Source organism: Geotrypetes seraphini, chromosome 2 (assembly GCF_902459505.1).
Source record: "Geotrypetes seraphini chromosome 2, aGeoSer1.1, whole genome shotgun sequence".
NCBI lineage: Eukaryota > Metazoa > Chordata > Amphibia > Gymnophiona > Dermophiidae > Geotrypetes > Geotrypetes seraphini.
Genome location: NC_047085.1, coordinates 361,126,468 through 361,141,370, shown reverse-complemented (window position 1 = coordinate 361,141,370; position 14,903 = coordinate 361,126,468). Strand labels below are relative to the sequence as shown.

General features: G+C 44.8%; 1 protein-coding gene across 6 annotated transcripts in view; it reads left to right on the top strand.

The window, feature by feature from the left end:
- GRB10 (growth factor receptor bound protein 10) overlaps positions 1 to 14,903 on the top strand; it is a 459,832-nt gene that overhangs the window by 418,693 nt on the left and 26,236 nt on the right. For all 6 annotated transcript variants that reach the window (XM_033930513.1, XM_033930516.1, XM_033930517.1 and 3 more), the window contains 2 exons: positions 1,739 to 1,816; positions 12,250 to 12,366. In XM_033930513.1, the coding sequence (XP_033786404.1) occupies positions 1,739 to 1,816; positions 12,250 to 12,366 (195 nt within the window). The remainder of the gene's footprint in view (positions 1 to 1,738; positions 1,817 to 12,249; positions 12,367 to 14,903) is intronic.

Genomic DNA, 14,903 nt, shown 5'->3' with positions numbered 1-14,903 from the left:
CCGGAGCTGTCTTCCCTCTGCTGTGGTCCCGCCCCTTCTCTGACATCAGAGGCAGGATCGCGGCAGAGGAAACCACAGCTCCGGAGGCCGATAGCAGCCTGCAAAGATTGCTAGCACTGGCGATGCTCTCTGCAGGCTGCTCTGCTGCTGGAATTAAGTAAATGGATGTGTGGGAGGCCAAGGGGGAAGCCAGATAACGCAGCACTTTCCGACTGAGCCTCCCCCCTCTCGCTCTAAAGAAGGAGTGGCAGCGGCTGGCTAGCAAGAGGTAGCACTGCCATTCCTACTTTAGGGGAGGAGGGTCAGTCACTGAATCAGGAGGCCAATTTTTTTTGTTTTTAAATTGATTTGAATAGATTCACTCGTAGTGAATTGGTGAATCGATTCAAATCGTGAATTTGGCAGCACTAGTTGGGAGGCTTGATTTCTGCCTATGGCAGGGGTGTCAAAGTCCCTCCTCGAGGGCCGCAATCCAGTCGGGTTTTCAGGATTTCCCCAATGAATATGCATGAGATCTATTAGAATACAATGAAAGCAGTGCATGCAAATAGATCTCATGCATATTCATTGGGGAAATCCTGAAAACCCGACTGGATTGTGGCCCTCGAGGAGGGACTTTGACACCCCTGCTCTATGGGAAAGAGGATTATTGAGGTAAGAACCTAATCCATCCTTACACTCACTGAAACCCGTTGTAAATGCTGGTATGCAACTAATGGCAATTAGGTGTGTAAATTACCCTATGCACACGGCCCCTTTTGAGTTGCATGTTATAAACTTTAACCACGTATTTTATAGCATCCACGTATTTTATAGCATAGGGCAGATTGTACATAAACGCAAATGACTGCCAAATAACACCAATTATTGATTAACTGCTTATTAGCTATATGTGGACCTGGGATCTGTGTCCAAATTTGCATGCCAATATTTGGGCAACCTATAAAAAATCCAGGAGATAATGTGGGAACCCTGCCTTCCTTCGGTTATGCTAGAAGCCCAAAAGAATTAAACAAAAAAAAACAGCACCACAAAAACGAAAGGAAGGGGGGGATCAGATCTTGTAGGTACATAAATGGAACAACAATGTTGGGTCTTTTGTTGCCTAATGATTGTGGGTTCTCTTTAATTCCAAAGATGGAGTAGATGGGTCAGTCAGTTAGAATGCTACTCTTTTAGATGTTAGGGTAGGGAAGAATTGGTATGACATCTATAAATTTAATGGTTCGATTCTCTTGAGGGAATTTTTGCCATCTAGTCCGAAGAGGTTTGTACATTTTGTGTTAACAGGTTGGCTTTGTGATAACTGAAGCAGTTGTCGCCACTGTATTGTAATGTGATGTATCACAGAGAGAGTAACTGAGCTTCAGCAATTGAATTTCTGCTAATGGAATATGAACAATCTACAAACAAGGCTTACACTTACTTAAACAATATTTCATTCCCTTTTCCCAGAGTCCCCTCATGGAAGTAGATTATATGAGTGCACAGTCCCTGCTTTTCACAGTTAAGCCCTAGCAAAGTAGTTAATATTCAAATGGTATCTGTTATCAAATATACGATAAACTGAGATTTGGGACAAAGCATCATTCAATCTTATCTTCTACTGGGTTTTGTGTTTTTGTGGTTTTTTGTGCATTATACTGTTTGCTATAAAACTTGGGAAAACCCTGGTTTGCATTTTAGGGATCGGATGCTTCCAACTACACTGTTTTGCTTCTTTGTTTCTCATCTACAGTATGGGATGTTGCTTTACCAAAACTACGGAATTCCTCAGCAGAAGAAAACCTTGCACTCAAACTTCACTGCACCAGTGGTAAGCTCATGCAACTGTTTCTCACTGCATGGTTTCATGGACAGCATACTTCTCTGTGACTGTTGCTCAGAAGAACATAAGATTTGCAACTGCTGGGTCAGACCAGTGGTCCATCGTGCCCAGCAGTCCACTCACGCAGGGCCCTTAGGTCAAAGACCAGTGCCCTATTTGAGTCTAGCCTTACCTGTGTATGTTCTGGTCCAGCAGGAACTTATCTAACCTTTTCTTGAATCCCTGAAGGGTGCTTTCCCCTATAACAGCCTCTGGAAGAGCGTTCCCGATATCTACCACTCTCTGGGTGAAGAAGAACTTCCTTAAGTTTGTATGGAATCTATCCTCTTTTAACTTTAGCGAGTGCCCTCTCGTTCTCTCCACCTTGGAGAGGATGAATAATCTCTCTCTCTCTCCTAAGTCAATTCCCTTCAATATCTTGAATGTTTCAATCATGTCCCCTCTCATGCTCCTCTTTTCAAAGGAGAAGAAGCCCAGTTTCTCTAGCCTCTCATTGTACGGCAACTCCTCCAGTCCCTTAACCATTTTTGTTGCTCTTCTCTGGACCCTTTTGAGTAGTATAATGTCCTTTTTCATGTACAGCGACCAGTGCTGGATGCAGTATTCCAGGTGGGGGTGTACCATGGCCCAGTACAGCAGCTTGATAACTTTCTCAGATCTGTTTGTGATCCCCTTCTTAATCATTCCTAACATTCTGTTTGCCCTTTTTGCCGCGAATTGCGCAGACTGTTTCATTGACTTTTCTACTAGTACTCCCAAGTCTCTTTCCTGGGTGCTCTCTCCGAGTATAGCACCAGACATCCTATATTTGTGCATATGATTTTTGTTACCGACATGCATCACCTTGCACTTATCCATGTTGAACCTCATTTGCCATTTCATGATTATGATCTTCTGTTAAACTGCTTGGACTCAATCGGGATCAATGGTAAGGTACAAAATTGGTTCAGAGGGTTCTTAGAACAAAGAACATATAAAGTGTTTTCTGATAAGAAATATTCTTCCTCTTGGAGGAACTCATGCAGATTACCGCAGGGCTCTCCTTTATCCCCAACGTTGTTTAATGTCTATTTAGTGTCCCTGGCGCATTTACTCCAAAGTCTAGAAGTAATGTTTTACATTTATGCAGACGACCTCTCTATATTGCTACCTTGTAAGAACATCTCAAATGAATTGATTACTCGAATTTCTATAATCTTAGAAAAGGTAGAATTATGGATGCTACAGGTTAGGTTGAAGCTTAACTCTGAAAAAACAAGGGTTTTTTTTGGCAAGCCCTAATGAGAAAATTCAAGAAAAAAGTATCCAACTTAAGGGCCAAAATTTCAAGATAGCGTCTAATTTGAAAATTCTGGGGGTTACTTTGGATCACACATTAACTTTTAGGAAACATACAGATTTATTAATTAAAAAAGTTATGCGCTTTTATGGAAATTAAGAACCATTAAAAAGTTTTTTGGACAGCAAATCTTTTTGGTTACTGGTTCAATCTATTGTATTATCAACTTTAGATTATTGTAATATAATTTATTTGGGGTTACCTAAAAAGATTATATTAAGACTTCAGTTGGTGCAAAATGCTGCAATTCGCCTGATTTTAATCTTAAAAAGAATGATCATGTTAGTCCTTTTTATACCAAGTTGCATTGGTTGCCTTTTGGGGCCAGAGTGCTTTTTAAGTTTGGATGCATTTGTTATAAGGTGCTTTTTGGATTATCTCCCTCATATTTGTCCCCCTATCTGAAACTTTCTTACTCAACAAAAGGAACTAGAAATTCTGGAAAGTTCATCTTCCCTATTGCAAAGGCCTGTCGTTTTAAGACCTTTTTAGACAGGACTTTGGAGTATCAAGCTGGGAAGATGAACTCTTGGCTAAGTCCGATGATTATTCAATCTAATTCTTACTTCACATTTAGGAAATCATTAAAGACCTATTTATTTGACAAATAAGAATATTAATTTTGATATATTTAAATGAGGTCTTTTGTTTCTATTCTTATTGTCATAGTATGTTTTAATTTTTTAATAATTTTTAATATTGTACTTGAATGTTTTTAACAATTGTATTGCTCTTATTATGTAATTTTAGATTGTACGTAGATAGTGTGTTCTATGAAACTGTACCATGTGCTGAAATGTCTCGGTATTCTCCTGTTGTGAACCACCCAGAACTACTGGTTGGGCGGTATTATTATTATTATTATTATCTCACAGCCCATTCCTCGAATGTGTTTATGTCTCATTGTAGGTCTTCACAATCCTCCTGTGTCCTCACTACTCTGAATAACTCTGTATCGTCCGCATTTTTAATCACCTCACTCGTCGTGCCAATTTCTAGGTCAATTTTTAGGTGATGCTTTTCCAGTCCGAGTATTGTCCATTTACCCCTCTCTCTCTTTCCTATTTGCCAACAAATTTTTAATCCACGTGAATATATCCCCCTCGATTCCATGGCTCGCAATTTTTCGAAGTAGTCGTTCATGCGGGACCTTGTCGAACGCCTTCTGAAAATCTATATATACGATGTCGACTTGGTCACCCTTGTCTGCCTATTTACCGTATTTTCACGCAGATAACGCGCACCCATGTAAAACGCGCACACGGGTATAGCGCGCAGAAACCACGATTTTATGTACAAAAACTTTTGTATACCGCGCTCACGGGTATACCGCGCATGCAGCCCGACTGTCCTTTTGCCCGCCCCGACTCTCCTCTGGCCACCCCGACTCTCCTTTCGCCCTCCCCGACTCTCCGTGCGCTGTCCCGACTCTCCGTTCACCCTCCCTGACATTCCGTGCACTGCCCCGACTCTCCGTGCGCTGTCCCGACTCTCCGTTCACCCTCCCTGACTTTCCGTGCACTGCCCCGCCTCTCCGTGCGCTGTCCCGACTCTCCGTTCACCCGCCCTGACTGTCCGTGCACTGCCCCGACTCTCCGTGCGCTGTCCCGACTCTCCGTTCACCCGCCCTGACTTTCCGTGCACTGCCCCGCCTCTCCGTGCGCTGTCCCGACTCTCCTTTCGCCCGCCCTGCCCTGCTCCCAGCTCTGTAAGCATGCGCAATGGTCTGAGCATGCTTGCCGCTTAGTTTTCACCAAGGCTGTTTTTCTGGTGGTGTGCTTTTCACCACGTGGCTGTGGCCCCCCTCTATCTGGCCTTGTAATTTGCCCAGTGAATACTATTTTGACTATACAACAGCATCTCAGCCTTTGGGTAAGCCTATAAAAGATTAATGCTGCATGTAGAGCCCACATTTTAATTTGATCTCTTCAGATTGGTATTCTGCATTTATCTACCCGGTAGTAGAGTTTATCAATTAAATTTAAATGTACCGCCATAATGGCAGGAATAAGACGAAAGTCATATACAGTGGACTTTAAGCTTCAAGTCGTTGCGAAAGCTGAGGAAATAGGCAACCGGGCCGCAGCGAGAGAGTTCGATGGTCGGGTTGGGCCCATGTGCCTCAGGCCGCGCCCCCAGGTGGGACCTAAGGCTCCAGGGCCTATTCTGATTGGCCCACGCGCCTTAGGCCCCACCAGTAGGCGGAGCTTTGGGACGGATGGGCCAATCCGGCCTCATTCCGTCGTTGGCTGCCTGCCGGACAGGCGGGTTTGGCTCCCGTCTGTCCGGCCAACTACCAAAGGTACGGGGAAGGGGGGGTGGGGGTGTCATGGGGGTCGGCCAGGGGGGTCGCGGGTCGGCTGGGGGGGAAGTCGGAGGTTCTTGGGGGGGGCGGTCGTTGGAGGGAGGGGGGTTTGCCTCGAGGGCAGGAGGGCCTGGGATCCCTCCTGCCCGTAATGTAGTGCGGGGTGGGGGTAGGGGGTCGCCGTGGCCAGGAGGGTTTGGGCTCCCTCCTGGCCCGATATTGTCGGGGAGTTGGGGAGTCGGCCGGGCAAGAGGGCTTGGGCTCCCTCTTGCTCCGATCGTGGATGCGGGTGAGGGTGGGAGCGCGTGCGAGCGGTCGTTCGGGGTGGGGGTGCGAGCGGTCCTGCTGGGGGGGGTGAATCGGGTGTCGGGCGGGGTGGGAACTATGTAAAAAAAATTTTGTATACCGCGCTCACACGTATAACGCGCGAGGGGTATGCGCGGTAGGTAAAAACGCGTATAACGCGCGCGTTATATGCGTGAAAATACGGTACTCCCCCGAAGAAGTGCAGTATGTTTGTCAAGCAAGATCTTCCTTTGCTGAAGCTGTGCTGGCTGGTCCTCATCAGTTTGTGTCCATCAAGGTGATCAGTGATGCGGTCCTTTATCAGCGCCTCTACCATCTTTCTCGGTACTGAAGTCAGACTCACTGGTCTGGAGTTTCCCGGATCTCCCCTCAAATCTTTATTGAAGATCAGCTTAACATTTGCCACTTTCCAGTCTTCCAGAATCTTTCCTGATTTGATCGACAGATTGGCTTTTAGTTGAAGCAGTTCAGCTATAACCCCTTTCAGTTCCTTGATTACCCTTGGGTGAATGCCATCCGGTCCCAGGGATTTATCATTTTAAGCCTATCAATCTGTCTGCATACCTCTTCTAGACTGACTGTCGACCCTGTCAGTCTCCCGTCTTCATTTCCTGTGTATAGCCTGTTGGCTTCTGGTTTATTGGATATATCCTCTTCGGTAAATACAGACGCAAAAAATGTGTTCAGTTTGTCAGCGATTGCTTTGTCCTCCTTTAGTACTCCCTTTATTCCATGGTCATCTAATGGCCCCACTGCTTCCTTTGCAGGTCGTTTCTCTTTAATATATCGAAAGAACAGCTTAAAATTGTTTGCCTCCTTGGCTATTTTTTCCCCATAGTCTCTTTTGGCCCCTCTTACCGCCTTATGGCACTTGCTTTGATGTTGTTTATGCTTTTTCCAGTTTTCGTACGTTTTTGTCCTTTTCCATTCCTTAAACAAAGTCGTCTTGTCTTTGATCACTTCCTTCACTGCTACAGTGAGCCAAGCCGGTTCCTTGTTCTTTTTCCTCTTAGAACCCTTGTTGATATGCAGTATATATAGATTTTGCGTCTTGGTGACTGTGTCCTTAAAAAGGGACCATGCTTGCTCTAGCATATTTACAGTGCTTATCCTCTTCCTAATCTTCTTCCTCACCATGACTCTCATCTCTTCGTAGTTCCTTTTTCGGAAGTTCAGTGCCATGGCAGTCATCTAGATCTATTTTTTTTTTTTTTTTTGTTCCTGTGTCTAGGCTGAAGTGGATCATATTGTGATTACTGTTTCCCAGTGTCCCTTCTACTTCTATACCTTGTGCCTATCCTTGTAGTCCATTTAGATTTAAGTCCAGAATTGCATTTCCTCTTGTATTTTCCTTGGCAAGTTGTTCCAGGAAGCAATCACCTACAACATCCAGGAACTTGGTCTCCCTACTGCAGCTGGACTTGCCTAGGTTCCAATCTATCCCAGGATATTTGAAGTCACCCATGATAACTGTGTTGCCTCCTTTGCATTCGTGTTTAATCTCGTCTGTAATTTCTCCATCAGTCTCTTCGGACTGCCCTCCCTGGAGGTCGGTAGTTGATGCCAATCTTTGTGTCCATTCCATTTGTTACCGGTATTTTGGCCAATAAAGACTCTACCTTATTGTTCATTTCTGGCGTGTTCTCTCTGGTACACTCAATTCTCTCTTTTATGTATAGGGCAATACCCCCACCTTTATGTCCTATTCTGTCTCTGGTATAGCTTGTATCCCGGTAGCACAGTGTCCCAGACATTGTCCTCGTTCCACCATGTTTCTGTGATGCCAATGATGTCTAGGTTATCTTTTTGTGCCATAGCTTCCAATTCCCCCATTTTATTCCTTAGGCTCCTTGCGTTTGTGTACATACACTTAAGTTTGCGGCCTGTTACTTTCTTGCATTTCCTTTCCCTTTCTGTCTCCCTCGCTTCCATCCTTTTTGATCCGTTGGGATTTCTATCTTGCCTATGATCCGGTGAGTCTTCCTGCAATCTTCTTGCATGGTATCCTCTGGGTATACCATTTCCCGAACCATCAACTCTTGGTTTACTGTCGGCTTTCCCCTTCTTAGTTTAAAAACTTCTCAAATTCTTGCTTGATGTTGCTTGCAAGTAGCCTCATTCCGTCTCCGCTGAGATGAAGTCCATCCTTCCTGTATAGCTTTCTCCTCCCCCAGAAAGTCGTCCAGTTGTACACGAAGTGGAATCCTTCTTCCTCACACCAGCATCTCATCCATATGTTAAAGGCTTGCAATTCTGTCTGCCTCTTCCCGTCGGCCCTGGGTACTGGCAAGATCTCCGAGAATGCTACCTTCGGCGTTCTGATCTTCAGCTTCCTTCTTAGCACCCGGAACTGGTCTTTCAGTGTTTCCCTGCTGTAGTTCCTGTTGCTCACGTTGTTTGTCCCAACATGGATCACCACTGCCGTATCTACCCCTTCTGCATTGTTGATGATCCTGTCGATGTGGCTCATTATATCCTTTTACCTTGGATCCTGTTACACAGGTCACCAGCCGATCCTTTCTTCCTCCTGCTATGTGGCTGTCGACTTGTCCAGTTAAGCCACCATTTTCTGCCTGTGCTCCAAGATTAAAAAAGAAAACCACAAAACCCCCCCAAAACCTTCTTTAAAAATTTTTTTTTTAATCTCATCTTTTCCTAAGAAGAAATTGTTACTGTACAATTGAATTATCTTTTAAACATGGCCTCTGCTTGTCAGCTATTTGAGCTTAATATGACATCTTTGACCTGACATTACTGTTTTAAGCATTGTGCTTGGCATTCTCTTTCTGGCTAAACTGATGCCATTTATTTACAATATAAATAGGTTTAACCTGTCTTTTTTAAATGGTCTCAGGGATATTGTAGGGCATGGAGAAAAAAGCAGCTAGCGTGTTGCATGTACCTTGTATAGGAAAGCAGTATGGGGGAAATTCTATAAGAGGCTCATAATTGAAAAAAAAAAAAATGAATTGGGTGATAGACACCTATCTTATTAGGCGTGATTCTACAAAAGATAGGCACCTAGCTCCAAAGTAGATGTGTTTAGGGACAGAGAAAAACTTAGGCGTTGTTAGGCACGATTCTCTAGAGGACTTAGGTGCCTATAATGTAGGCTTTTAAAGCCCTGGCCTAAATTACAGGCGTCTAAGTTTTAAGTTAGGCGTAGTTTTGTAATAAGTCTGATTGATAAGAGATAGGCGCCTATATTATAGGCGAGACGCCATTTACAGAATTTCCCCTTTCATGCTTATTTCTAGGGGAAGAGTGTAGCACAAAACTTCTGTTAATAGGCCTGTAGGTCAGTAGACCTGACCAAAAAAGTAGCCTAGTTGTTAGCAAGCGAGATTGCAAACATTGCAAGCAAGGATTAAGATTCTGTTTCGCCCAGTGATATCTTGTGGAAGAGTAGTCTAATGGTTAGTGCAGTGACCTGAGAACCAGGTTCAATTCCCACTGCAGATCCTTATGATTCTGGGCAAGTCACTTAATCCTCCATTGTCCCAGATACAAAATAAGTATCTGTATATAATATGTAAACCACTTTGATTGTAATCACAGAAAGGTGGTATATCAAATCCCATCCTCTTCCCTTTCTGTGACCTTAAGCAAGTTACATCTCCCTCCATGGCCTCAGAACACCTAGAATGTAAGTCTGTCTGGGCAGTTGGGTAACTCAGAAACCTGACTATGAAATATGCCTTGAGCTCGGATTTGAATAAAGCAAGTGAACTGAAAAACAAAACAAAAAAAAGACAAATCCAGACTAGTGAAACTCCAGTAAACATATGAATGGTGCTCAGAAATTGCAGTACTTATCCTTTGAACAGCAGGGAAGTGATAGCATCTGATTTGAAATGTAACTTAAATAAGTGATTTTAAAAACCACTATTTTGATTTCTCTACAAACACGAGGTTAATAAATAACCAAAGGCACTGTCTGGTAGTGCTATAGAAATAATTAATAGTAGTAGTATTTGAGTCACCCCTCCCCCCCCCCCCCCCCACTCTGGAACTCAGCACCGGCTTATTTACGAGAGATTAATACATTAGATAATTTTAAGTCTAGCTTTAAAACCATTTTTTTAAATTATGCTTTTGCAGTATGACCGTCCTTCTAAGGATGTTTTTAATCTAATATTAGTCCAGCTTTCTTGGTTAGTCCAGCCGTTCTGGCTGAACCCGCTGTTCCCCTGTCCTCTCATCTTTTCCTTTTTTGTTCTTTCCTTTCAAACAATTGTAGTTCTTCCCCTTCCTCCCGTACCAGTCTATTTAGGGCTGTTAGTCTTGGTACTTTGTCTTTTGATGTTTCTTTGATGTTAAGTCCTAAGTGTATTGTACTACCCTGTTTATGCTTTTTTTATGTAAAGCCGCCTTGATATTTGATAAGGCGGGATAACAAAATTTAATAAACTTGGAAACATATTGGGGGAGGGGAGAGAGACAGATTTTACAGAGCTTTCTCTGTAAAGGAACATAGGTGCATACTTTCCTATATAGAACACTAGCCTAACTGGGTATTAATTTGCCTAACAGCCTAGAGCCTGGGCCAATCAGGCCTTAAGCTTAGTGGGGATGGGCGGACCCGCTATTCCTAAGGCCTGATTGGTCCGGGCTTCTAAAGCCTGGGCCAATCAGGCCTTAGGCTTCGCGGGATGGGCCGGGAAGGGGCGGGCCCGCCTCATTTCGACGAGGCGGGCCTGCCGGCTGGACGGGCAAGACCCATCTGGCCAACAATTAAAGGTTAGTTTGGTGGGGGGGAGGTTTGGGGGCTGTTAGCGCGGGAGGAGGGGGCGTCTTCCGGCAGGAGGGATTGGGCACCCTCCTGCCGGTGATCGGTAGTGTCGGGGGGGGGGCATCTTCTGGCAGAAGAGTTTGGGCACCCTCCTGCCGGCGATCGGTAGTGTCGGGGGGAGTGGGGGCATCTTCCGGCAGGAGGGGTTGGGCACCCTCCTGCCAGTGATCGGTAGTGTCGGGGGGGGCATCTTCCGGCAGGAGGGTTTGGGCACCTTCCTGCAGGCAATCGGACAGGCGGCCACTATACTTATCGTGGCAGGGAGATCCCTTGCCGCGATAAGTATAGCGGCCGCGTCTACTCTAACCTGATTCTGTAACCTGCGTCTGTAACATGGACACCAGTTACAGAATCGGGGTTTAGTGTAGGCCCGATTCTGTATAGGACGCCTCTCCTGGGCCGTCCTATACAGAATCCGGGCTTAAATGTCCTCCTCACTAGTCTAATGAAGCCTCCATTTGAACCTCTTGCAACTACTAATCTTAAATAGCTTGCTTGGAAAGTAGTTTTCTTAATCGGTGTCACTTCTGCTCGGCGAGTAAGTGAACTCCAAACACTAGTATGTGACCCTTCTTATGCTGTAGTTGTTTTCAGAACTCATCCTAAATTCCTACCAAAGATTGTCACAGAATTGTATCTCAATCAGTCTGTTATACTATCAGTTTTCTTTCCAAAGCCTCATTCTTATCTTGGTGAAACAGTTCTTCATACCTTGGACTGCAAGTGCGCCTTGGCTTACTATTTGGAATGAACTAAGCCACACAAGACTTCTCCTCAACTCTTCATCTCTTTTGATTCTAACAGATTGGGAGTTCCTGTCACTGTTTCCATTTAGTTGGCCGCCTGCATCTCATTTTGCTGTACTCGGGCTGGTTTGCCGCTTGAGGGATGTGTAACACCTCACAAGGTCTGAGGGATGGCATCATCAGTAGCCTTTCTGCGTTCCACTCCCATTGAGGATATTTGCAAAACAGCTGCTTGATCCTCAATTCATACCTTCACATCTCACTATTGTCTGGAAACCTATTCCAGATGAGATGGTAGATTTAGCCAAGCAGTACATCAGAATTTGTTTTCTTCTTGAAGGCCAACATTCCCTCCATCCCATTTCAGTTAAACTAGGGAGTCCCACATATGCTGCCTGCTTGTCCTAGGATAAAGCACAGTTACTTACCATAACAGGTGTTATCTGAGGACAGCAGGCAGATATTCTCACAAACCCTCCCAGCTCCCCTGGTTGGCTTCTTAGCTTGTTTACAGAACTGAGGTACTGTGAGCCGGCATTGGACGGGAAGGCACTTGCAAAGCTTCGTTGAAGCTCAAAGTGACAGTATCCTTTTCACTGTCCGTACCGAACTCCGTGGCTCACGTCACCCAAATGTAAGAATATCTGCCTGCTTGCTCCGAATAAACACCTGTTACAGTAAGTAACTGTGCTTTATTTGCAAAGTAGTATTCAGGCAGCATGTTGGTATTTACATGCATAAATGCTCGCATATGTTTCTGTTCTAAACATTTATGCACATAAAACATTAACTCCTAGTTTATAGCACTGTGCCAATAGAGTTCCATTGAACAGTCTGTGATGTGGAGAATTATTTTCAGCTTGTGTGGCTGCTGTTTTATTTTTTTAATGTGCATTATGTCAATATGTTAGCCGAGCTGAAATTTTCTTTCAGAGGAGTGTGTCTGAAAACTCACTTGTGGCTATGGATTTTTCTGGACAAACGGGAAGAGTTATCGAAAATCCTGTGGAAGCACAGAGCGCAGCAATGGAAGAGGGACATGCCTGGAGGGTAAGTTGTCCTTTCCTTTTTGACTAATCACCTTAAGTCATTGTGATTGTATATGATGATCTTAAGGTGGCCAAACAGATTGAAAAGATGATGGCGAAAGCTAGAAGGATGCTAGGTTGCATATGGAGAGGTATGGCCAGTAGGAAAATGGAGGTATTGATGCTTCTGTACTAGGCCCTGGTGAGACTTCATTTAGAATATTGTGTACAATTCTGGAGGCCGCATCTTCTAAAAGATATAAAAAGGATGGAGTCGGTCCAGAGGAAATCTACTAAAATGGTGCATGGTCTTTGTGATAAGGCGTATGGGGACAGACTTAAAGATCTCAATCTGTATACTTTGGAGGAAAGGCGGGAGAGGGGAGATATGATAGATGTTTAAATACCTACGTAATATAAATGTGCATGAGTCGAGTCTCTTTCATTTGAAAGGAAACTGCAATGAGAGGGCATAGGTCGAAGTTAAGAGGTGATAGGCTCCGGAGTAATCTAAGGAAATACTTTTTACAGAAAGGATGTTAGATGTGTGGAACAGACTCCCGGAAGAGGTGGTGGAAACTGAGACTGTCTGTATTCAAGAGGGCCTGGGATAAGCATGTGGGATCTCTCAGAGGGAGAAAGAGATAATGGTTACTTCGTATGGGCAGACTAGATGGGCCCTTTGGCCTTTTATCTGCCGTTATGTTTCTATGTTTGTAATATAATTTATACTCTAAGTGTCCTATTGATTTGTCCTCCTTCCACCAGTTCTCTGAAATGCCTGTTAACTCTTCATTTTGTGCTTTATATTCTAAATCCTCAATTGTTTAGACTTATAGCATTTGCATACAAGCACTTTAAATTGTGGGGTTTTTTCCCCCTGAATCTACAAGCTGCTTAGAAGTTGATGGGGATAATTTGCTTCCTTTACTCTGCTCTCCCCTTAAACATTTGTGGCTTTGTTTCATCATTGTTGAATCTTCCCTAATGGGATTCTCTAAATGTCCTGTTTAAAAGTATTCAAGGATACTGTCTGACTTCAAGAAAGCTACGGACAAGCACAAAAAGGAAAATTCTGTAAATGTCATCTAAAAACACAGGCGCCTATAATGTAGACATGTCAGTCACACTTCGTGCCTATAAATGCCTAACTTAAAACTTAGATGCTTTTAATGTAGGCCAGGGTTTTAAAGGCCTACATTAAAGGCATCTTAAGTCCCTTAGAGAATCATGCTTAGTGGTGCCTAATAATTCTTCGCCCCTAAACACACACCTACATTGGAGTTAGGCGCCACTAGGTACCATGCCATAGATGCCTATCGTTTGTAGAACTGCGCCTAAGACAGGCACCTATCACCCAATTTTTATTCTTTTTCAATTATGAGCTTGTTAAAGCTCATAATTGAAGCCAATTTACTAATTACATTAGGCGCTTCTTATAGAATTTGTCTCAAAGAATCTCTGAGGGAGAGGACGAAAGAGTAGTCAATATGGATGGGCAGGCTGCATAGGCCCATATGGTTTATCTTCTGACATTGTAGTACAATATAGTGGAACCTTGGTTTACGAGCATAATTCATTCCAGAAGCATGCTCGTAAACCAAATTACTCGTATATCAAAGCGAGTTTCCCCATAGAAAGTAAGGGAAACTCGCTTAATTCATTCCCACCCAACCCCCCCCCCCCGAGGCCAGCGGCACTGCTCTATTCCCCCCGCTCACAAAGGCCCCCCTGCATGATCCGCCATCCCCCCCGTGATCCAGAATCCCTCCACTCGCATCGCCCCCCCTTCCGCCGCGATCCAACATCCCCCCCACATTATCCACCCACCCGAACACATCGCTTACCCCCCCATCTGGCACCTGGTACCAACGCACAGGACATGCTGGTGCCCGAAGATCTGTTGTCCTTTTTGCCAGGCCTTGAGCATCTGCGCATACTCAAGGCCTTTGAGTTCCTGCTTCATTCCAAGATTCTCAGAGAGAGCGGGAACTCGAAGACCTTGAACATGCGCAGATGCTCAAGGCCCAGCAAAAAGGACGACAGATCTTCGGGCACCGGCATGTCCTGTGCATTGGTGTCGGTGCCGGGTGCCAGATGGGGGGTAAGCGATGTGTTCGGGTGGGTGGATGGGTGTGCATGGGGGGGATGTCAGATCGCGGCGGGGGGGGGGGGCAACGTGAGCGGAGGGGGATGCTGGATCACGGGCGGATGCCAGATCGCGGAGGAGGCGCTCGTACATCAAGGCAAGCTCGGTTTCCGAGGCGCCGATTTTGCGAATGTTTTGCTCGTCTTGCAAAACACTCGCAAACCGGTGCACTCATAAACCGAGGTACCACTGTATTGTTGTACTTGTATAATTACAGACTTGCTTCTTTGTTATATGTGGTGTGGAGGGTAGAGGGGCTTGTGGGCCCAGGCCAGTTCTTGGGGACTTTAAAACCCAGGAGGAGGAGTATGCATGTTGGGCGTGTGCTAACCTGTAGGGGGGAGGGGCTGTTGATGTTGGGAGATGGACTTTAATTTCTGATATGCAGTCAAGGAGTTGGGGATGAAGGA